This window comes from Pinus tabuliformis, chromosome 2_2, assembly GCF_031772625.1.
Source record: "Pinus tabuliformis cultivar Carrire ecotype Pingquan chromosome 2_2, CPIR1, whole genome shotgun sequence".
Classification (NCBI taxonomy): domain Eukaryota; kingdom Viridiplantae; phylum Streptophyta; class Pinopsida; order Pinales; family Pinaceae; genus Pinus; species Pinus tabuliformis.
This window is the reverse complement of record NC_142300.1, coordinates 238,355,403-238,381,121: the sequence shown is the minus strand read 5'-3', so window position 1 is coordinate 238,381,121 and position 25,719 is coordinate 238,355,403. Positions and strand designations below refer to the sequence as shown.

The window sequence follows — 25,719 nt, the reverse complement described above, 5'->3', positions numbered from 1 at the left end:
TACTAGGAAGACCATGGATATATGCCATGGCAGCTGTTGTGTCGACCTATTTCAGAAAGATTGCATTTCCCTTTCAAGGAGGGATTACAATCGTCGATCAGAAAAACTTCCTCCCCAATGGTTCTCAAGTTACTGGAAGCATTCCAATGATCCATGGAAGCAATCATTCGCTCCAAAATATCGGAGTAGGTCTCCTAAAAGACCCTGCCTTAATGGGTACTTTTGCCCTACCGCCTCTGAGTAATCTGGTAGAAGTGGCCACAGTGGAATATGAAACCTTCTATATCTAATGGATTTGGACTCCGAGGACGGTTCTTATCTCGTGTCGACCTCGTTAAAAAATGAAACAAGGAGTCATGAGGATAGTTCTTTTACTGTGTCAACCTCATTAAAAAATGAAACAAATCCCCTTTTCAAATCTCAAAGGTAAACCTTCATTCCAACCACCGAGTTGAATGCAATGAAGCTTGGGGGGCATGCACATCGTTTTGCGTTATTATGCTGGGGGCATACAAACTTATCATCGAGCAGTTTTAGCACATAGTTCATGCTCGTTAAAAAATAAACATAAGACCGAGAAAGTGTTTCAATCCGCGTTTAAGCTCGTTAAAAAATGAACTATCCTCCGGTAAAGAACCACCGTGAATGTAACATTATCAGCCATTAAAGCCTTGGTCCTGTTTGCACTGTCACCTCCACTTTTCCATTGGCCGATCATTCACCTCCATATGATTGTCTACCCATTTTGAGGAACAACTGCGAAGAGTGATTTCACTAGCCATCCTTGTGACTCTGCCGTGCTTGGAAAATTCCAACCCTTACCTGGAATTAGCTGCTACCCATTTTATCACTCGTTTCTCAAAAGACGAGTCTTCTTTAAGCTCTTTTCATCTGACTCGTAAAATATGAAAAGATTGCCGAGTTTTGGCCTTTCAGCTCGTTAAAGCGACCAGAAGTGCTATCCCTCCTCTAGATTTTAATCTTTTTGGACCTGAGGGATTATTGCACAAAAAGATCGAGCGCTTGTTTTGTTCGGCTCGTTAAAACTATCGAAAATTCATCCCTTCTGTATTGTTTTATACTTTTTCGGACTTAAGGGATTAGATGACGAAAAAGGACTTTCGGAGTTAACTTTACGTACCTTTTCAGACTCTCTAAAAATGAAAAGGACCGAGTTATCTTTGTCGTTAGACTCGTTAAAAATATTAATAGCGACAAACTTGTCTTTAGACGAGAACGAGTTTCACTATCACTAGGCTCGTTAAAACATAGCGATGGGTTTGCCCGAAGGGAAAATTATAGAACAAGCATATGTTATCCTCCTCAAGCTTGACAAAAATAAAGAGGTACTGGTCAGCAATGACTAGGGAAAAATTGGGAAGAAACTCAAAGAACCTTTATTGGTAGCAAGTCGCTCTTGAACATGACACTTCCACTCCGTGCCTGAGTCGGGTTGGGTTGTTTCATTCACCGGTCACATCACCATGGTCTCACCATACCATCCACCTTTGGGGTAAATGCTACCAATCCATCATATAAGTGTCGCCGATATGTTCAAGAGAAGTCATCCAGAGAAGTCACTCGTGTCCCATCCACTACCATACATTATACTTCATTCTTTCATGACCGCCACCCTGAACCATATATCATCAGATCGTTTTCACCTCCATCAAAATCATTTGCTCCGTTCCGTGTCATTGATGTGGGATACATCAAGGCCCTCCTTTGACGGATCGCTTCTTGTCGACATCAGCTCATTATCCAAGAAGTTGATCTAGGAACACCCCCTTCAGTACTTTGAAGCTTGCATGCCTCAATGGCAAGTTTCTCACTTCCGGCGACAGGTATACATCAATGACCTTCGACCGAAAGATTTTGCGTGGTGTTCGATGCCAAGTCCTTTATTCACACCACATGAATTGTACTGCAGTACCTTGAGGGTCATTATCATTATCGGTGATTCCTCTCGCGCTTGTTAACAGTTTACATCATTGACTGGTAATCAAGCGATGTCTTTCCATGTTCGACTTCAAAACATTTCTCACATGGATCGACTTGTACTTAGAGTGAATATCAGACGAGATTGAAGACCCTGGATCTAGTTTCATCCATCCGGGCTGCGATATATATTCAGGAAAAATAAAGACATTGACATGTACAGCATTGCAGAACAGATAATCATCCTACCAAAAGGATGATGATTTCAGCAGGATCATCAGTCTACCATCAGACGATTGTCTGTCCTATGTACATAAAAATGAATTTATAAAGCTGAGCATGGGAATGCCCGCCTCAGCTAGATCATGAAAACAGTATGAAAATAACGTATTGTATTGTATATTATTACAGGTCTCCTCCCAGCATTGAAAGAAATTCGGATCCTCCTAATAAAGCATTTCACCCGATAAACGGCCTCATACTTTAGGGGGCAACTGTTATAGACATTTTTGTGCCTTACAGCTTTGAGCATGAAATGTCCATAATCCAAGGGATCCAAATTCCCTAAAAGTGTTGTTCCTGTCCCTAAAGGAACAAGGTCAACCAATGACAGCTTCTCCCAGAAGTTCTCCACCAAAAACCACTCAGAACTAGTCAAATCAGGATCAATTCAGAAGCTCCACTAGCTGCCTGCGTTGCAAAGCACCCAAATACACTGGCTAGGTGCGTTGCAACGCACTTGAATGCACTACCCAGGTGCGTTGAGCGGGAAATGACAAGTGGCAGAGTCATTCAACGAGGTGGAAAGACCATGGAAACTTCCAGAATCTTCTCCAATGACACTTGCCTCACTGAATTCGACCAAGTGATGAGTAAGAGGCTCTCAGTCTCCAAGTGGAAGCAAGAACTGACAAAGAGAAGCCACAAGTCAAAACATAAGCTGATTCATCCTCTCTGCTTACATCTATATATGGATCCCTCATCCCAGAGATCCAGAGGCTGGAATTTTGTACTTTGCAGAGAATTGTTGTTGGTTTGAGATTGAGATTAGTACATTGGGTGATTTATGCTTTGTTGGAGGAGAGAATGGATTCCTTTGCTGGGAGGTAGATGCTGGATCGGGACTCACTTGGTTGTATCTCCTCTTGGACTTTCTTATCATATCAATAAAATTATTTGAGTTTCTCCTACATGCTGTGTATCAATGATGCTTTGCTATATTTGCATGTTTAGCTTAATCTGATCCTGAGCTTTTTATGAATGTAAAATCTATATCTTCGTGTAGTTTCTCTCTTCTGTGATCTTGCAGGAATTCGGTGAAGCTAGGCCGGTAAGGGAGCAGGGAGCTGGGAGCTATTGAAGAGAGGAGCGATTGGATCAACAAACTAGCGAAAGACATAGGTTAGTTACATCCTTCCTCTTCATTTACATTTCATAAAGAAGAATACTCAAGTAGTTTTCCTTGTTTGTTGCTAAGGCACTATCACACCTTAGAGTGGGATAGGGGCGTTCTGAATAGATACTTTTCCCAACAAAAAAGGGTATGATAGTTTACAAAAATTTATTTTTCTTGTAGAAAGAGCTCATTTGTAACTAGGATTTCTTCAAATTTATACTGCAATTCCTCCATCATTTTCTCACAACCTTGGATCATTTCCTATCTTTTATTTCCTAAGGTTTTGACCCATATTTTGATTTTCTCCTTTAATTTTTTAATTTTTTTTCTCCCAGATTTTGATATGGCTCCTAGAGACTCATTCACTCCATGATTTTTCCACTAGCTCAAGGAATCCTAGTTTCTGAATCCATAAAGGAAAAAATCGAAAGGGTTTTGGCCTATAGTTTATGTTCTTAGCTCCATCACAATGGATCTGTGGTATGATCCACTCCAGGGGAGAATATGAGATCAAAAAACCATCCACTAAGATAGAAAGGATCCCAAAATCAAGAACCTATCTAAGCAAGCAGTTATATGCCTTGCCCCAGATATTCAATTATTCTAGGTGTATTTGTGCATGATTCAACTTATATCCATTAGCTTTAATTATTAGATGGGTTCCTCCATATTCTCTTGGAATTGATGTATTTTTTGGGAGCCTCCATATTTCCCCCACTTATGTAGGGTGGTACTGAAATCCCTCCCATTATACAACTAGAGCTATATATGGAATCTACTAAGGCCATTAAATAAGCCCAACATTCCTACTTTTCCCTAAATTGAAATGGCATATAAATATTTATAATTGAGCATACATGGTTGGAGGGGCGGTGTAGGAATTTTATCGCTAGTTAGTGGAGATTTGATGAATGATTCAACTACTAAATTTTTGAGGTATTTTGTTGGGCAACGGATCCCCCCATAGCATGTTTTTGGGGCTTAAAGCTCGAGTTTTGGTCAATGTCATGTAAAGACTCCGCGAAGTACGGGTGTGGAGTGCGAAAGTTTAGGATGAGTCATAGCGTTGTCTGCCCTAATAATTGTAAAATAATGTAAAGTTGTGTCAGCCTACCCATGGTTTGCGGACCATGGGATTGTATAAATAGAGCGAGGCTCTAAGTGTAAAGTAAGTTTTTGGAGTAAGTAAGTAGATAGATGCGAAGGCATGGTTATAAAATAGAAGTTGATCTGAAGTGTATTGGATCATAGTAATAGGAAGAGGCTTTGTAGCTGAGTGCGCATAGGCCTAGTAGAGTTCGCAGCTGGGGACGTGGACCCCTGCAGTCGAGTGCACAGGGCAGAGTTGGTTTTATACTTGAACTGAACTTGAAAATATCATTAATAAAGATAATTTGGATTCAGAATATTGTGCATTTGGTCATGGATCTATATTTTTGATATTATGCATTAAGTGTTATCTGTTTATTTATATGCGTGCACTTGATAAACACTTGTCTGAATGTTTATGTATGAAAATATTCTAAGTAATTAGTGAACATAACCTAATTAAGGAAGACTTGGATAATCAACACGGGTCGCGCTGCGGTTAGAGCTGCGCAAAGGCAGTAACATAGGACACAATGCGCCCCCGGGTGTGTGTAGCCCAGTAAGTGCTAAGGTTGGATCACGTTCCTATCACCGCATATCAAACATCCCTAGGGTGTGGAAATCTAGTTCTAGCACCTTCCCATACTACTTCGGGTGAGACCTCAGTCCGCGCTCTGTGGACTGTTGCCGAAAGGGCCAGTAGTACTGAGATTTGCTTGGCTAAATCACTTCTGAACCTGGGTTAGGCCCCACTAAGCCAACAAATGGTTCGATTGCCGGAACCGAGATCTACCTAAGGGATGTCTAATGTCATGCCACTGGAACCCAACAAAGAAGGAAAATGAAGAGTGGTTGGACAATAAGATTCACAAGTTCGCGACACAAGAAAACAAAACTCCACAAGTATCTGAGAAAAAGTGGCTGGATCGCTACGTGTATAAGGAAATCTGCAAGATTTTCTTTGCATCCTTCCCTTCTGAGCTATATGAATGGATTGCGAAGTTAGCCGACAGCCAGGGAAGGTGTAGGCTCGACAAACCAATAGTGTGGACTCCGAAATTAGTGTGCAGACTACAGGCAACGAAAGATAAAATCGCACGAGCTATGGACCATTGGCTCGACCGGATAATAGGGGGATTTATCACTGAGTTTGCGGTAGACATGACCGTGAGCTACAGCGAAGCAAAATGATGCTTTCTCAAAGGACCGCGAGGTAAGTATATTAAGTATTTGAATACTTGGATTAAGATGCTATTGTGTGAAAAGAGGGTCATGTGAATACATTAATGTTTGGGACAACGCGGAGCGGAAAGATCTACAAAATTAGTGAAGGAAACAATCCCTTAATTTCACCTTCGCAAGAGAGCGAGGAAGAGCTCGCTAAGGTCTCTCTGAGAAGCACTGTCAGTTTGATAAGGCAGTGAATTCCGCGATTACCACTTCCACCCATGCCACCACCTGTTTCACCTCCCTGACCTCCATCTCCACCCACTCAACCTCCACCACCTCCACAGTTCAGTATGGCGAGTACGATCAAACTACTAGTATTCAGAGGGGTAGGGAACGAAAATCCGGACCAATTCTGGTTCGTGGTAAGAGCAGGATGGGAAGCGCAAGGTGTCACAGATGGCAATATTAAGAAGGCTACATTGGTAAGCGCGTTATAGGATCACGCGTTGACATGGTATATCAAGCACTCTAACGACCACCCAAACACAGGAATAACGGAAATCCAGATCACGCTAAAAAGGGAATTTAGTAGGCCAAAGTCAGAAACACAACCAATCATCGGGTTTAAAGAAATCATGATGCTCCTGGGTGAGACTCCCTGGGATCTAGATTAGCGGCTGAAAGGTATGATCCGTGAAGCCAATATGAAGCTAATGGACAGACAACATCGCACATGGTTTGTAGCATCTCTAACACCGCACTTGAGGATGACGCTGTCACAACAGAAACTTCCCACCCAAGCCGAAGCATTGGAAATGGTGATGAAGTTGCATGAGATCCTGATACAAGACCTTAGGTTGGGGGTTCAACAAATCCATGTGCAACTACAAAATCTATGCCTGGAAATGCAAAGTTTGAAGTAGGATAGGGCACCGCAACCGGAGGCACGTGAGAAGGTATGGCGCATAAAATGCAAAGGCCAAGGCCATGACAAGGATCACTATCCAGTGTTCACAAAATACTTGGCTGGAGGAGGGCCAATGCCTTTGAGACCAGAGGCACAGGCAAGGTTGAGTGTGACACCCGCGTTATGGTGCGTGATCTGTCATATAGGAGGGAAACACATGATGGATAATTTTCATTTGTTGCAGAAGTATACACAGACTCCTTAGCAGTTGTTTTGTAATTTTTGCAGGTCAGTAGGCCACGACGAGTGCACTTGTCGCAGCTATGAGCTAATGATGGATCAAACCCTAGCCTATAGGATGCAGATAGAAATGCAAGCCCTCAACCCAGCTGCGGGTATGGCACGCGCTGGATGTCAAGGGCGAGGCCGAGGACGACAAGGAATGGGACTAGGAAGGGGCCGTAGACAGTTAATTTGTTACAATTGTGGACGACCAGGGCACTATGCCTGCGATTGCACCAACCCGACGAGGATATCGTGTTCATATTGTGCTCAGTTTGATCATGAAACCATAGATTGTCCTATGTTGATCACAAAGATGCATGAAAAAGGGGTATTCTAGCCTCCTCTGACTCAGAATATACAAATGATGAGGTCTGAACCATGTGAAGAAGACCCAAATATAAACATGATGCTCAGAAGCGGTGCAACCACGGGAGAGGATAAGGGGAAGCAGCCAAAGGAAGATACATGGGTTCGCAAGGCTCCTGCAAAGGAGCCAGTGTTTGACTTAGAATGCACAAAGGAGACATTCATGGAAGCTAAGAAGAGCTTCACGGAGGCCTCCACTTCTGGTAGTAAGGATCAACTAGAGCCAGGGATGGATCATTCAATGCTTACTACCTTTCTAGAGACATGCATGAAATTGTTGCGTAACAACAAGGCAATTAAGGGACTGCAAGAGCTGATCACCAGGTGCGCAGGGACAGGAGAACTGCTCGTAGTTCGGAAATTAGGGAAGCATGCCTTGCACACTGGAAGGGAAATGAGATTGACTACACAGATTGGTGAGTATGAAATGGATTAGGTAATCCTAGATTTGGGTTCGAACATGAATGTGTTACCGATGCAAACATGGAAATGCATGGGCAGGCCCACGTTACAATGGTCCCCTATTCAGCTATGAATGGTGAGCCAATAGAAGATTTTGCCCATGGAGAGGTTGCAAGGAGTAACAATTGATATTGAAGGCATGATCACACAGATGGATTTTGAGGTAATAGAGATTGTCGATGACAACAATCCCTATCCCGCATTGTTAGGAATAGACTGGGCCACCGATATGAATGGATTCATCAACCTGAAGAAGCAGAAGATGACATTTGAGAAGAAGTCACTATGCGTAGTAGTCTTGCTAGACCCAGCAGAAGGAGTGCGCTACACTGAACCAGTGTGCAATGATGAAAGCGATGATGAGCTGGATTGTATTTACAAGATAACGGGGTAAGACCAGGATTGGGTGAATCCAACTGTAGATGGGACAATCTCGTGGGAGAGCGAAAGCTCCTGCACTTCAGATTCAGACGAAGAATTGGAGCACTGGCAGAATCGATTGCACGAAGTGACAATGCTGAATTGCAACATGATGATTAGATCACTATGTTACGTGACAGGAGAGGCATGAGAGCTACTGACATATGATGGATTGACAACGGTGGAGGAATTCTTGAGCAAATTTGAAAGCACAATACCGGAACAATAGCGGTTCGATGCATTGAAATGGGCACTGCGCGCAACACCCACATAATGGTGGGGTACACATCAAGGCAATTTTGAGGATTGGCATGGATGCAGAAGGATGATGAGCCTACAGTTTTGGAAATCGAAACTTTGGTTGGAAGAAAAATATGATGGATGAGATGATCCACACACGCACCTCGCGAAATGGACCAAGGTCTACTAGGAAGAGCCACAGCCTGAATGGGTACACTTATTCTACCATACCTTGGATGTCATACCCATGAACTGGTATACTGAGACAAAACTCCGGCATGGTACAGGCAAATGGGATGTCTTGCACGAGGGATTTTTGCTAACATTCACATTTGAAGACCGGTGGTTGGATACTGTTGATGATGCGCTGCAAGCAGTAAAAGTTGCCATCTTCAAAATACCTCAGGAGCCACTGGAAATGCTTCAACTAGTATGGGCGACCCAGTTAAGCAGTGCCCTAGAATGTTATAATGTGTAGATATAGGAGGATGATGACGACCCCCGCAATATTACTATTCCAGAAACCGAAGGCTGTTGCGACCACCAATTGAGGATCCCAACATCAACGCACTGCTAAAAACAAAGCAGGTAAACATTGGCTCAGAAGCAGAGCCGAAGTATGCGACACTTGGGGATTATTGGGACGATGCTACAGTAGATAAGGTCACTGAGTTACTCCGCAAGTATCAATACTTGTTATCGACCAAAATCACGGACTTGAAAGGGATCATTGGTGATTTAGGGATGATGAAGATCACTTTGAAACTAGACGTGAAGCCAGTTATGTAGCGACCTTACCGATTGAACCCAAAGTATAAAGAAAGGGTCCACGACAAACCAATAGAAGATTCCGATCTAGTAAGTCCTATGGTAGTGCAGGAGAAAAAATAGAAAGGCGAAATAAGAATATGCATGGACCTCGGGAAGCTTAATGATGCCTATGTTCACGATCCATTCCCGACACCATTCACAGATCAATTATTGGAAAACATTGGTGGTTAGGAAGTTTTCTCATTCACGGATGGCTTCTTAAGGTACCATCAGATCAAGATCACGCCAGAAGATAGGAGAAAAACAACCTTCGCAACTGAATGGGGCTACTTTCAGTACACCATAATGCCCTTTGGCCTAAAGAACGCACCTACCATATTCTCACGCATAGTGGTAGCGGCGTTCAAAGAATACATCCACAGGTTCTTGGAAGTCTATCTGGATGATTGGATTGTCTTTGGATTAGTTAAAAACCTTGTTGCGAACCTACGTTTGATGCTGGATACTTGCCACGAACACCAGATTGCGCTAGAACTTAAAAAGTGCACCTTCCTCATTCCTTATGGAAACCTGCTTGGCCATGTGGTCTGCAAGAAAGGTCTAATGGTGGACCTCGCGAAGATCGCTGTTATTCTAAATTTGGAAGCACTGTGCAGTGTCAAACAACTACGCGCTACTTTGGGGCACACGGCTTACTATCGAAAATTTATCAAGAGCTATTCCCAAATAACAGTGCCAATGGAAAAAATGTTGAAAAAGGACACTATATATTGTTGGAATGATGATTGTATGAAAAGTTTGGATGTTCTCAAGGAGAAACTAGCATCCACTCCCATCCTGGTCTTCCCAAAATGGGATGTGGAATTTCATGTACATGTTGATGCGTCGTGTATTGCGCTAGGAGTTGTACTCACGCATGAAGGTGCGAAAGGCATGGATCACCCAATCACGTTCGTGAGTTGGCGAATGTCCAAAGCCGAAAAGAACTACTCTACTACTAAGCACGAAGGGTTGGAAGTGGTGTATGCGCTCTAGAAATACCAACACTATTTACTTGGCGGGCACTTCAAGATGTATATTGATCATTTTGTGTTGAAATACCTGGTGAACAAGCCTGTGTTGGGGGGATGCATATGCAGATGGATTCTACTATTTCAAAAATATGATTTTGAATTCATATTCAAGCCAGGATGCCTACATGCAGGTCCCGATCACTTGTCACAAATATAGACAAGCGAGGAACCAACAAATTTGGAGGAGGGACTACCTGATGCACAGCTCTTCGTAGTGCACGTCGCAGACAGCCATTTTGAAGATATAATCCATTTTTCAACTACATGGACTGCACCGAATGAATACTCAGTCCAATAGAAGAAGGAATTGGCAGTGTGTGCAGCGGACTTTTCTGTCATTGCGGGGCACCTCTACAAAATGGGAAATGATGAGATATTTCGAAGATATGTACCTGAATTTGAACGAGGACAGATCCTCATGGAAGAACATTGTTGCAGGAGGACACTATGCATAACACGTGACTGCATAGAAGATTCTTCGCGCTGGGCTATGGTGGCCAACCCTGCACCAAGATTCTAAAGCACATTGTCAGGCCTACGACATATGTCAAAGGACTAGATCATGAAGGGACAAGATGCCACTCAATCCACAAATGACACTGTAGCCATTCAAAAAATGGGAAATCAACTTTGTGGGGCCGATCAAACCTCAGGGAAAGACAGGTGCGTGTTACATCATCACCATGATGGAGTACCTGACTCAATGGGTGGAAGTACAACCGGTTAAGGACTGCATGGAAACTACAGCTGCGAAGTTTTTGTTCGACAACGTGTTGATACAATTTGGTTGCCCAAAAATCTTAATAAGTGACTGTGGAATGCACTTCTTGAACGAAACCATCAGTGCACTCACCAAGGAGTTCTAGGTGTATCATGAGAAAAGTACATCGTACCACCCGCAAGCTAATGGGACAATAGAGGCATTCAACAAAATACTGGACACTGCGCTGACCAATGTATGTAACGCACAATGAAATGACTGGGACCTGTGCATACCTATTGTATTATGTGCATACAGAACCACGTGCCAAAAATTGACAGGTCATACACCTTTCAGGTTAGTCTATGGCGTGGAAGCTATCATGCCAATGGAATACATCGTACCTAGTTTGCGAATAGCAACACTTACAGGCATGTCAGACCGCGAAGCCTTGGAAGAGAGGCTAGCACAATTAGAATAACTTGAGGAAGAATGATTTATGGCAGGATTTCATCAGTAGGTACAAAAACAACATGGAAAGGCTTGGCACAATCGCCATATCAAGTTGCGCACATTCAAGGTCAACGACTTATTACTATTGTATGACAGTAAGTTTGACAAATTCCTGGGAAAGTTTAGAAGGCACTAGTTGGGACCATATGTCGTAAAAGAGGTCACAGATAGAGGCACGGTCTAGCTAGTCAAACTTAATGGCGAACCCTTCCCAGGAAAAGTAAATGGTAGTCACCTCAAGCCCTACACAGGTGGGCCAGTTATCTGACTATCCGACCAAAGCACAGTCTTCGCGACCCAAGAAACTGGACAGGGGTGTGGGATTATAGACACAAGCACTAGAAACCAATACCAAAGAAGAGAATTGAGTCAGCCATAGATGATTCAAGAGCAGAAATGGAGCAGATCCAATAGAAAGCATAATAGCATGCTACAAATACCCAAGCTGCACGAGACCTGCTGGATGGACATCGCGCAAAGATCGTCACACCAGCAGAGTGACTCAAGATGAGTCACAATGATTGTGTTGGGGGCCTGTTGGGCAGTGGATCACCCCACAACATGTTTTTGGGGCTTAAAGCCCGAGTTTTGGTCAATGGAATGTAAAGACTCCGCAAAATACGGGTGCGGAGTGCAAAAGTCTAGGATGATTCATAGGGTTGTCCGCCCTAAGAATTGTAAAATAATTTAAAGTTGTGTCGGCCTACCCATGGTCCGCATACCATGGGATTGTATAAATAGAGTGAGTCTCTAAGTGTAAAGTAAGTCTTTGGAGTAGAACCGAAAAAACAGCGCGCGGGAATGGCTGCCCGCGATCTCTGATCGCCCCTCTGCGTTTCTGCCTCCGCCCCCAGGCTGAGCCTGGCTGGGCCGCTGCCTGCCCCCTCCGCCCTGCGTGGATCCCTCCTGCGGGGTTCTGTCCACCCGTTGGCCTTGGCCTTCTGCTGCGCTCTGCGGGCCTGCAATGGCAGGTTCCGCCTCCCCCCTCCCTGCCTCTGACCCCGAGTCTGTCTTCGCCTCCCTCCTGTCAGAGATCTCAGACGCCAGACCTCGCCCCTCCTTCTCAAAGTTCATTAGAAAGTTGGATGAAATCCCTGAGGTGATTCTACCTCCTTCTCTCCCTCGGAAATCGGCAATAGCTCTATCGGAAAGAGGTCTTGTTGGTCAGTTCACGGGCCTCTGGCCTTCTCCTCGAACTGTCCAAAAATGGGTGGAGCGCAACTGGAGCTCTATGATCCAGGGAAAGATCGCCATCAGATTCTGCGGGCGAGGGTACTTTACCTTTCTGTTCGAGACCAAAGAAGACAAGCATCTCATCTTCCGTAATGGACCCTACTTCATGGACACAAGAGGCCTTTACCTGAACAAATGGACACCGGATTTTGATCCGGAAATGGACATCCCCAACGCGGTCCCGGTTTGGGTGCGCCTCCCTCACCTGCCTCTGCATTGCTGGGGGGATGAATCAGTAAAAGCAATCGGCAATGCAGTTGGAAAATACATAGACAGATCAGAACCGAGGGAGAACATGCATGCATGCGCAAGGATCTGCGTCGAAGTTGATCTTGGGAAAGGACTGCCAGAAGCCATCAAGATAAAGGTGGACCAATGGATGCACATCCAGCAGCTGGACTACGAACAGCTGCCCTTCAAATGCAAGGTATGTCATGAGTATGGTCATTTTGCCAATAGATGTAGCAAGTTAAAAGTTAATGAAGCAGAACAAAACGAGGAAAATGCAGAAGCACCATGGGAAGCAGTAAAAAGGAAAAAGTCATCCTCTAATCCGGGTACTAGCTCCGCAGCCCCTCCGGTATCAAATCTCCCAACCCCTCCTCCCCCTCTCTCTTCAGCGTTTCCCTCCTCCTCCAACCCCTTCGAATCTCTAGCTGAAGAAGTCCCACCTTCCCCTCCTCAATCCCCCCGCCCAACCCCTCTGTGCTCTAACCCTCCTCCCTCCCCCCCTTCTACCATCGAAAGAATTCTCACTAGAAACAAAGCCAAAGAAGCCAACCAGCCCTCAGAACCTCTGAGAAAACCTGGACGAAAATCGAATAAAGAGCTAAGGGATGAAACAACAGCCAAAGAGATGGCAACTGGCACCCAACAACCCTTGGATTCATTCCTAGGCAAGCCAAAAGGAAGTGGCGAAAAGGCCAAGGAGAAATCAGGATCCCACCCCACAACCGGTAAATAATGAAATTGGTCTCTTGGAACTGTAGGGGGATCGGCTCTTCTTTAAAGATGAAAGCAATCAAAGATCTAATAACTCAGGAACAGCCAGACATTCTCCTAATCCAGGAGACCAAAACTACCGAGCAGGAATTTCTACTTCAAACCCAAAGATTCAAAAATTTCTCAGGTATCTCAAAAGGTTCAGACGGGGCTTCAGGAGGAATAGGAACACTATGGAACAAAAATAAGTGGGAAATCACCAACTCCTTGCTATGCAACTGGTGGATCAGAACAGATCTAAGGAACAAAAGTAATCAAGAAGCTTACCACATCTACAATATATACGCCCCTAACCATTACAGAGATAAAGTCAGCTGTTGGAACTCGATAGAAGCAGATCTCTCCTCCATCCACAGCAGCAATTTAATTTTGGGGGGAGATCTGAATCTTATTAGGCAGGTGGAGGAAAAATATGGCGGGAACTTCCATGCAGACCCATCGAGAGACAAGCTAGAAGCCATCATTCAGCTCTTCAACTTGATCGACACCCCACTGTCAAACGGCAAATATACATGGACTAATAAGAGAACAGGATCGCATAACATAAAAGAAAGGCTAGACAGGATCCTAATCCAGGAAGGGGTAGCTGAACATTTCCAAGCAATCAGGAGCTACATTATTCACGGCACAGCATCGGACCACAAGGCAGTGGTTCTCACCTTGGATAAAGGAATCAACTTCGGCCCTCTCCCGTTCAAATACAACAAAGCTTGGGACTCCAATGAGGAATTCCGCTCCCTGGTAAGAACACAGTGGGCAATCGAAGTTATAGGCTCACCCCATTTTGTATGGGAAACAAAGGTAAAACATCTCAGGACTGCAATAAAGCAATGGGCACGGGAGAAAGCAATCCAGGACAGAAAAAAGAAAACAGAACTGATAGCAGAAATGGATAGATGGCATAAAGAAAAAGAGCAGATGCAACATACAGCAGAAGATCTAGAGAAGGAGAAGAACATGTATCAAGAGCTTTACAGGCAAAATCGTATAGAAGAGGAGGAACAAAGGATGAAGTCTCGCTGCTTATGGCTGAAAGCAGGGGACAAAAACACCTCATTCTTCCACAATAATGTTAAAATTAGAAGGGCAAGCAATCAGATAGATAAAATAGAAGTCGAAGGGAGGGAGCTGAAGGAGCAAGAAGACATAAAAAACGCAGCACATCATCACTTCAAGGCTCTTCTCTCGGCAGATCCCCAACAACATAGCAGCGATGCATTCTTAAGTGTAATAGAGAGTAAAATCACAGAGGAGCACAACCGCAAGTTGGAGCAAGAGCCTACAGTAGAAGAAATCAAAGAAGCCACCTTCAACATGCAGCAAGATAAGGCCCCAGGGCCGGATGGCTTTACAGTGGCATTTTATAGGCAGCATTGGGAAACCATAAGGAAAGATTTTGTGAGAATGGTAAAAAATGTATTCAAAAAACATAAGTTGGGGGACAACACAAAATCTTCGCATATAGCACTGATTCCCAAGGAGGCAAATCCCAAATCATTCGATAGGTTCCGGCCTATCTCGCTTTGCAATGTTTCATACAAAATTATTACAAAAATAATTGCTAATAGGCTGAAGAACTTCCTTCCTCTTCTGATTTCAGAGAACCAGGGGGGCTTTGTTCCTAAGAGGCAGATTATAGATAATGTCATTTTAATTCAGGAAGCCATTCACAGCAGCTACAATAGAGGAGAACGTGGAATGATCATCAAACTGGACATGGCTAACGCATTTGACCGAGTGGACCACTCTTTCTTACATGCAGTCCTAAAAAAATTTGGCTTCTCCCCCAACTTTATTAGCACCATCAGCGGATGCATCTCCAACCCATGGACTGCCCCGCTGATCAATGGCCGCCCTAGCAATTTCTTCAGAAGCTCCAGGGGCTTGAGGCAAGGCTGCCCCCTCTCTCCCTTCCTTTACATCATCATGGCGGAAGCTCTGAGTATTCATCTAGAGAACCTTCGCAATAAAAAAGAAATCACAGGAATCCGCATTGAAAGAGGAATCAAGGAGATCAACCATTCGCTATTTGCGGATGACACTCTACTAATCGGGGGAGGATCCAGTCTGATGGCTAGGAGGTTTAAAAGAGTTCTGGATGCTTTCCTTCAAGCTTCCGGAGGCAAACTGAACAACAGAAAATGTAAATTGTACACTTGGAATGTGCCCGACCAGATACAGCAGAGGATAGCCCAAATTCTAGACATACCTCTCCAAAAAAACTGGAGCTCTTTTCCCTACTTGGGCCTGCCCCTGGCCAAGGAACACATTAAAGCAGAGGTTTGGACAAACCACATGGAAAAGATGAAAGGCCTCCTCTTGAGCTGGGGCGCCTCTTGGCTAAACTTAGCTGGCAGAACCATCCTCATAAAGTCTGTTCTTTCAGGTCTCCCAATTTACCAATATGCGATCATTATGGCTCCAGCTAGCATCCACAAACATATGGAACTCATCATGAGAAGTTTCCTCTGGCAGGGAGGTAAACAGGACACGAAGAAATTCAGCCTCGTCAAATGGGAACAAGTCACTCTTCCTTATGAAAAAGGAGGTCTATCCATAAAAATCCCAAGTCTATCCAATCAGGCTTTAGGGCTCAAATTGATCTGGAGGATCCTCACAGGAAACGGCTTGTGGTGGGTGGAGACAATCAAAAGGAAATATCTCAGAGGTCCAAACTCCAACATCCTTATTGATACAATAGCTGACAGGCCTTGCACTCCGGTGTGGCGCCTCATCAAGAAAGTCTTGGCACATTTCAGAGAAAACGTCTCCAAACTCCCAGGCAATGGAAAGAACACTAGAATCTGGTCTGATAGAATAATGAACTCCAAGCCAAGGTACCTCCTTCAAGATCTTAGGCCCTTGCAAGAGTGGATGGAGGAAAGACGGATACTCACACTCTTTGACATATCTCTGTGGAACCAAAACAGGTGGCTTACATGGAAAAACCTTCAACTTCCGCAGGACCTCAAAAACCTCTGGCTTACCCTGAAGCTCTCTCTCTCTGGATCAGCACCAATCAACAAGGAGAATGAAGACAGGTACATCTGGGACACTGGTGGAGGGCCCTTCTCAGTAAAAGAAGGATACAAATCTCTGCAAAACTCAATCCCCATACCAAAATGGAATCTTCACACAGCTGCATGGAAGAACGAATGCCTCCCAAAAGTAAAACACTTCAACTGGACCCTCCTAAAAGGGAAAATTCTCACAGCCGAGAATCTGAGGAAGAGAGGTATACAAGGCCCGTCGATCTGCTGTTTCTGCCGTTCAGAGGAAGAGTCTATCCAGCACTCATTCCTTCTCTGCCCCTTCGCCAAAAGATGTTGGAATCAGATAACAAGGCCTTTGGATATCAGGGGACTCCCCGATCAGATACAAAACTTGCAGAAGAACTGGAAGAAAGATTTCCCCTACTCAAGAAAGGGTAAGAATAACTTAATTAGGGTCTGGAAGTGCATCCCTCCCACATTATGCTGGAACCTCTGGCTGGCTAGGAACAAGTACGTTTTCAAAAACAAAATGCCCAAATTAGACAATGTCATAGCAAAGACATTTGCAAACATTGCTGAAGCAGTCAGCGCCAATTTCATAGCTTCCCCAGACCAGACGGATTGGACACAAGAGGAAAGAGATTGGTACAGTAATTTCAACATTAATCATTCGCAGAGCCCTCCTCCTCAGAACAAAACTCAACAGAAGACCTCCACCTGGAAACTCAGGGGAACTAAAGAAGAGGTAAGACAGTGGATTTCTAACCAAAACAGGCCCCTTCTCTTCTTTGATGGCGCATCAAAAAATAATCCCGGTGAAGCAGGCGCAGGAGGCACAATTAAAGACCAAAAGGGGATTCCCATCTGCAGTTATGAATGGGGACTTGGTAAGGCCTCGAACAACACAGCGGAAGCCTACAGTCTATTTCTAGGCTCCGAAATTCTCTCCAGATTGGGCCTAAAGAACGCCATCATTATCGGGGATTCGGCCATTCTCATCTCAGCCATGGTCACAGGTAAGGAATTCAGCAAGGCAGGCCTCAACAACATAAGAAGGAGAATCATGGAAAATATCAGAAATCTGGGTGCTGTAACCTTCCGGCACGTCTTGAGAGAGAACAATTCGGAGGCCGACTCCTTAGCCAGCAAGGCGGTTACTAGGCAACAAGGCCAGGTCCGCGAGAATGAAGAAACTTATGACAGGGCGATTCCATAAGATCCCTAGCTGTCATACAGCTTGCAAGATCAGTGTCTCTGGAATCTATCGCATCAACAATCATCCCATAGGCTTCGTCCTTCCCTCTGCTCCCAGATCATTGCTTCCTCACCCCTCTCGTGATTTTCCCTCTGACTCATCAGTCAATCCCCGCCGCCGCCATCCTGGAGTTCGCATCTCGATCCTGAAACAAGATTTGATCTTTGCTCTCAGATCCCGCCTTGCCCGAGATCGATTTCCTCCTGTCCCCTCTCCCCTCATGTCTTATCCCCTCGAAAGTCCAAATCGGTTCTTCTCCTCTAAGAGCAGGCCCTTAACTCCGCTCCTCGCATCATCAGTCTTCTCCCCTCACGAGCCTCAGATCCTCTCAGCAGATATCCTCTGCATCGTTTTTCTGTCCCTCTGCCTCGACTTGCATCCTGTGTGCAGCAAGATCACTCCTGAAGATCCCAATCATTTCATGAGCAGGCCTTCTCAGACTCAGCACACGAAAGGAGGGACTCCTCTTCAAATTATAAATAGCAGCTCGGCTCAAAGCTACCATTCCCACTTCATCGTTACTGGGCTGCGCGAAATCCTCAGGTGGCGACTCTCTTTTGCAGCGGATCGCCCCCTCCAGAAAGGCAACAAGTGCTCCTCGACAGCGGTAACTGTTATTTGCTTATTTCGTGTGCTTAGTTTCGCTAACAGCTGGTTCAACAGGTGCAGCAGAGATCACCAGGCCCTTTTGGCACTCCTCGGCCCACTCTGCGCAATTCCGTTCTCAGCTTCCTTATCTCATCTTCTCCCCACGTCTGCTCCTCCCTCTCTTGGCCCGCCTTATCATCGTCAACCAGCAAGGATGGCCGATCAACAGGGTCAGACTTCCGCCAAGGCTCAGGCCAGCAATCCCCTCGATCAGATTTTCAACAATAAGGACTGCACTATGTGTAAAACTCACACTTTCACGATCAACCGCCTGACCAAGAGTCTCAATGAGCTGAAGGAGGATTACCAGGCAGATAGGAACTCAAAGCGAAAACAGCTGGAGAAAAGAAAGGCCGAGATCGAAACGCTGAGAGAAAGATGCAGTCACTTGGAGGAGGCAATAGAATACATTCGTTCCCTTACTCAGAGTCCCCACGCCGAGGCTTCAACAAAAGCCAGCATCAGGAGAGGCCCGCTTCCTGAAGATTCCGCCACTCAAAATCTCCCTTAATTATCATGTATTGCAAATTTTGCTGGTTAGGTGGATCCTTTGTAAGGCAATTCAGCCGTTTTTATTTTTCTTTCTGTTTAACTAAGAGAAGCAACGAGGAAACAGGGTCTGCGCACCCGCCTTTGGACCTCAGCTCTCACACCTATTATCCTTATGTACTAGAACAGTGTTCTGTTGGCTTTTATAATATATAAGTACCCGATTCTGTAAAAAAAAAAAAAAAAGTCTTTGGAGTAAGTAAGTAGATGGATGCAAAGACATGGTTAGAGAATAGAAGTGGATCTGAAGTGTATTGGGTCATAGTAGTAGGAAGAGGCTCTGCAGCTGAGTGTGCAGAGGCTTAGTAGAGTTCGTAGTTGAGTGTGCATACCCCTGCAGCTGAGTGCATAGGGTGGAGTCGGGTCTATCCTTGAACTAAACTTGAAAAGATAATTAATAATGATAAGTTGGATTCAGAATATTGTGCATCTAGTCCTGGATCTATATTTTTGATATTATGCATTATGTGTTATCTGTTTATTTCTATGCGCGCACTTGATAAACACTTGTTTGAATGTTTATGTATGAAAACATTCTAAATAATTAGAGAAAAAAATCTAATTAAGGAAGACTTGGATAATCGACATGGGTCACGATGTAGTTAGAGTTGCACGAAGGTAGTAACATAGGACGCAACGCTCTTGCAGGTGCACGTAGCCCAATAAGCGCTAAGGTTGAATGACATCCCTATCACCACATATCAAACATCCCCAGGGTGCGGAAACCTCGTTCTAGCACCCTCCCATACTACTTCGGGTGAGACCTTAGTCCACGCTTCGCGGACTATTGCCGAAAGGGCTAGTAGCACTGGGATTTACTTGGATGAATCACTTCTAAACCTATGTCAAGCCCCACTAAGCCAACATATTCTACATGGTGCAAAAACTCCTTGAGGCTCCTCTTGAGTTGACTAATGCTACTTCACTACCTTTCTATAGCTTATGTTGTCTTGGAAGAAGCTCCTGGTCCTCCACTTTTGTATTTGAGTAAATCCACTACGAGTATTTCATTTTTAATTGGGCACTTGACATCTTATATTCCTTTTTTAGATCCCAAGCCCCTACAATTCTAGGATATTACCTTCATCATTGCTATGAGTATGAGTTACCCTTTAGGATGGTGCGACATTTCTTCCTTTCTTGGTGCTTTTGTTTCCTTATGGAACCAGAGTGCCTTGGAGACCTGCTTCATTTTCCTTTTCTATTTTCTCCATGCACACTTCCTAATTTATTTTCCTTTTTGTTTTCTAATGCTTCCTCACTTTCTCTCTTTCTTTTTCAACTTTCAATTTTTCATCAATCAAGCTAGAAAATATGGATCCTTCTTCAGTATCCCTAGGTGATAGGAATTCATATTCCTCTCCTAATTGATCTTATTGTGCTATATTTTCTTGTTCGTTTTCTAAGTTCAGCACATGTTCATAGAGGTTCTCCAACCTTGCATCTTCATGGGGATCTAGATTTTCACTGGGTGGGAATTCTTGTGGTTTTTATCCTTCCTCTAACTACATTTTTAGTGATTTGATCCTATTTCCTCTACTTCCATCACTTCCCTCTTTCTTGGATCCTTCTCTAGCATATTGCCATGATTTCCTTGAGGAGAGTGGTCTTTTCCCTTTGATTCTGGATTGGTCATGTTGCTTTGGCTGAGTGTTCTACTATTGATATGGCCTTCATCTTCTTTTGTCATATTTCCATTATTCCCTAGGTTCACCTTGTGAGCGTTGCTCCTCTTTATTTTTCGTACAACTACATGTAACATGATTGTATTCATGGCAAAATTTACATTTAAATAAAATTTTGTCATAATCAACCTCTTATAGATGTGACCAATTGTTAAGATTCAAAATTATTATATTCAATATGCCTCTTTCCAAATCCACTTCTACACAAATTCGAGCATAGGAAAATAGGCCCTCACATGGTTTGGCCCAACCAATATACTTACCTTGGGAATTTCCATTTTTCCTGAAAGTGGCTTCATTCCATTGGTGTAGGGAGAGGAAGGGAAGCTTAACCCAAACCAAAAAAACCATTGAGACATAACTCTTTGGATTGAAGCTCGAGCTCCAATGATCTAGATATAGATAATGAAATAAGGTCTACTCCATAAGATTTGGTCCTAATTTTATTTATTTTGAAATAAAAAGGTAAATAATCATTTCCCATAGGAGGAAGAGATCTAACCTTTTATTAAGGGTTTTATATTTTTCTCTATCCATTGATGAATAAAGTGTGGAGATGGCCAAAGTCCCATAAACTAGAAAAATAATCCTCATTCTTCTAGTTGTCTTTACCTTGATCTAGCTTGAGGGGAAAATAGTTCCACCTTCGATATCTCCTTTAGTTTCTTGACAAAGAGGGAGAGTTTAGTTTTATGATATTTGGGCACATTTGAAAGTAGTTGATTGAATTCTCCAATATCCTACATTGGAGGAGGGGACAAAGCCTAACCATGTGATTTATTTGACATATTGGCCTTCATATGTGTAGGTAGGCCATATATCTAATTCCTACAAATCAAATTGAATCCTTTGTAGGTTTGAAATGCTTGGATGTGCAAATATGTATGTTGTAGAGATCCTGCCATTGATACGTCAATTACTTCAATCTATTATCCATATATTGTTGATCTATATTAGCATGTTAAAATTACTACCAAGAAAATTTCTTGTTGATAAATGAGATGCTCAAGACGACCTCATGCACAAGTTGGAGGAGTTGAAGTTTTTAATGATTTTGAATGCATTTTCAATCATAGGATATGTCAAAAGATTCCAACAAGTTATTTCATTATGGAGTTAGAATATATACATAAAATTTATGTATCCAAGAACATGACATTACAAATTGTATTTTTAAAACCCAATTTATGAAGCAAACTTGACAATTCGATGTATAAAATTGTCATGAAAAAGAGAAGCCCATATGTTCCAATTAAAATAATAATTATTTATTCATACAAATATATATGTTGTGGGAGACCAAATATATGTACCAACTACAAAAAGACCTACTATGGGTCGAGGGAGGCCACTAGACAACATATTTTTATGGAGTATGTTATCTCTCTCTCTCTCTCTCTCTAGCACTCCCCCCTCATCGGTGAATACATCAATGCCAATTTATGCCACTTATGTTGTGGTGGAATATACTTGTTCATTTGGTATACCACATACTAAGGTATGGTGAGTTAAAATGATCCCTCCTTTCAAAAAAATTTCATATGTTTTCATTCCATATTATAGATTATTTTAGTTTGGGTATAATTGTATTGTTCCTTTAATGTTTTTATATCTTGTCATGACATCAGGTGAGAAGCCATGCACACATGGGACTGATATATCATCCCCTTCCTAGGGATCATGCTTCAACTTAAATTTTGTTTAAGTTTTTGTTTCATTATGTTATTTTGGTTAAATAATTAAAATATTATAAATGTGTATGCAAGTTGCATCATTTTTCCCATATATCCACCTGCTGCCATATCATTTACTACCATCCACTATTTCCCCCATTAATTTTTCATTAGTATCATCACATTGCCCTAATTTTTTGGATCCATATTACCTCCACTAGAAAACTTCCATCATTGCTACAACCCATGGGTATTGATCATCACCTTCCTCCACAACCGTTTCCATCTAATCCACCCATAGAGGTTGCATCCATAAAATATTTAGATATTTGCTAAATCTTTGATAAAAGATCTTATTTAGAATGGTGACTGAAACACCAATTACTTCAAGAAATCAATTATCAAGCAATCAGTTTGATAATTACCTAATTGACAAGAATAAAGCAAAATCTAAACAAATTCTTATCAAATGCACTCAAAACCAAAAGTAAACAAGATGAAGACTTCTGAGAGACCAATATAGGCTTAGGGACACAAAGAGGACCAAATGGAAAAAAGTTAATCAAAGAGAAAACCATAAAAGGGAAATTGTGTGCATGAAACAGGGATCAGCACAAGTGCAGATAGGTAACTAGTGCTCTGCAAAATAGGTGCAAAGAAGGACAGAGAGCACTGCAATGCTTTTTCAGTAAACTAGCGGCAACAATGATCAAGGTAAATCCAAGTTCCGACACAAAAAATTAAATGAAGCTCAATGAAATCATTTCCTAGTGTCCATTTAGACTGAGTGAGGCAATGGAGGTCTATTTGAGAGGTGAAACAAGTACTAGGGACAAGGAAACCACTAGAGGAATGAATCGGTCCCCAGTATGGTCCCCAATTTTTTATGAAAAATTTACGACTGTGGACAAAATTATCTTCCCTATACCTAGTAGACTAGTCTAGAATAATAAAAAGCAAAGAATATAAAGTTCCCCTTAGAGAATTTGGAGAATGGAAAGAGGTTTACCTGGGATCAATCGCAAGCTCTTCTCTCCTCTTGGCTTATAAGCTTCAATCATAGATCTGATTGCTATAATTAGAACCTACACATACAATCAACACAAGCCAAATATCTATGACATTTATGTAGCATTATCCAATTACTCTATTCAATGGATCAACAAAGCTTCGAAAAACATGAATGTAGATGCAACATAACACATATAGGAAAACATTATACTCTTTGTATTAATATGGATAGGAGAGAGTTTACAACCAATAATAGTAGTTGATCTTGTAGAGATCTCCCAAAGTTGACTTCTCCTCCCTTGTCACAAAGCATACATAAATTTCATCCTAATGCATTGAGATGATGACTCTCTTATATTGAAGGAAACAACCTGAGGGTACGATTAGTCTCCAAAATCCAACCCTCATGTTATAGACGGCTGTAAATTTATAGGAGAGTGTGGTAGTTTAGGAATTCTTATCCATTTACTTATCTAGGATTTAGATCCACTCTTTATGGGAGGATGAAATCAAGGGATAAGAGGTGAAATATCGAAGGTAGGATCAGATAGGATTCATAGTTCGTATCTAAGGTAAATGGTTGAAACAACTCCTGGAAGCTTCTGGAAGAGGAAGCTTTGGGATTCTTTTTATTTTTCCTAAATTTCTATATCAACGCACCACCAACAAGGGAAAACCTGCTACTAATCATCACTAGTGCAAAAATGAGCAACCTATTGTTGAACACATGTCTCTAAAGGGCCAAGGTGCATTGGGCCTTAAAAGCACTGATTTGAGGCAGTCAGATCCGAAAACTTAGGGATTTTGAAGAGTCATGATTAGGGCTTTGTGTAGGGATGATGACAAGGTGTTCACATATGTTGATTGATTCGATTTGAAGTCCTATTGACTAGATGTGATAAAATGGCCTACAACAACTAGAACATAAAAAGAGAATAGATTGAAACATATACGATAGAAAAATACATCTTACAATCTGAAAATTATAACTCATGCAAGAAAGGTTCAAGTGGGTACAGTTTTACCTATAGAGGATCCAACGATTTTTGAGCAATAACTCCATCCATGACATGTCAATTTTTCTTTTGTGCCTACTTAAGTAAATGAAAGAAAACCTACAGGAATTGGTTTCAAATTGGCCACATACCTAGAAATGTAACTTTAACACTAAAATACTTGTGCATCATGGAACTGAAAAGTCTTGATCCAATTTTCCATGTCCCAATTCCTTAAATCATCTTCACCAAGTTGTTTTTCCAATATATTGTATGTACTCCATTCATGATGGTAATGCAAATTATATTGTGCAATCTTTTGGTATCTCCATTTTCCCAAATAATTGAACTGCCAAAAAAGATAAAATATTTCCTAAAAGAAAATAGCTACTTTCCTGAAGGGATAGATTATAAGCACCCATGTAATTGAAGGCAATTTCAATGGAATGATAAAAAAATAGTTGAATTAATATGGTCATGTACAAGAATTCATCCATTCTTTTTCAATTCTTCTTGGAGATAACACAATGCTACATTTATCCTTCATTATCCTGTTACATTATAGCAATATTAATGAATGTTTCAGAAACATTTGGATGATCAGGCACACATGAAACATTTAGTAAAAGAAATGTGCAATCCAGATGCTACAATGTAAGCTCTGTTTGGTTCAATCCATGGTAGAAAAGTGCTATGTTACCATAGCTTCAAAACACACAACAATGGAGCATATGTAGTTTGTAATTATGTAGAGTTTGCAATAATTCCATAAACTTAAAGTGTAAAATATGTAATTCTATTTACTCAAAAATTAATTTGTAACCTATAAAATATGTAACTCTAACAACAAAAAAATTAAATTGTAACCTATGTGTTTTATCAAGATGATCCACACCAAGGCATCACTAATTTATGATAACCTCTTTGTGTTGTTGCATTATTGCTCCTACCACGTCTCCAACATGATATAAAACTATTGCAATATATCTACATAACAATGTCACAAACAATCAATGGAAAACCTCAAGTTAATATGTGTGCCACCATAGAAGCACATCATTTAAATAAATTATACAAAAAAAAAACACAAACTGAAGAAAAGTAAAATATGAAATAAGTTCATATAATATAAACATTTGACTTGTTGCCTTTTCATAATTATTGCTCTCCAAACTTTTCCTAATGTAGTCAGGAGAGAATAATTGTTCCCTTTTTTTTTTTCTTTTATATTGTATGTATATTTTGCTTTGTAGTATGCATCATTATGTATACACATATAATATGCTACTATTGATAATATTTTATTTTAGTACTGATTATTTTCCTCCCTCAATCATCTCAATCC

General features: G+C 42.1%; 1 protein-coding gene across 1 annotated transcript; it reads left to right on the top strand.

Annotated features, from left to right (window-relative positions):
- The first annotated feature begins 12,561 nt into the window (after positions 1-12,561).
- Positions 12,562-17,774, top strand: LOC149192179 (uncharacterized). The gene is made up of 3 exons (XM_089406861.1): positions 12,562-12,930; positions 13,553-13,692; positions 13,961-17,774. The coding sequence occupies exons 1-3, from the start codon at positions 12,562-12,564 to the stop codon at positions 17,772-17,774; spliced, it is 4,323 nt and encodes a 1,440-aa protein (XP_089262987.1).
- The last annotated feature ends 7,945 nt before the right edge of the window (positions 17,775-25,719 follow it).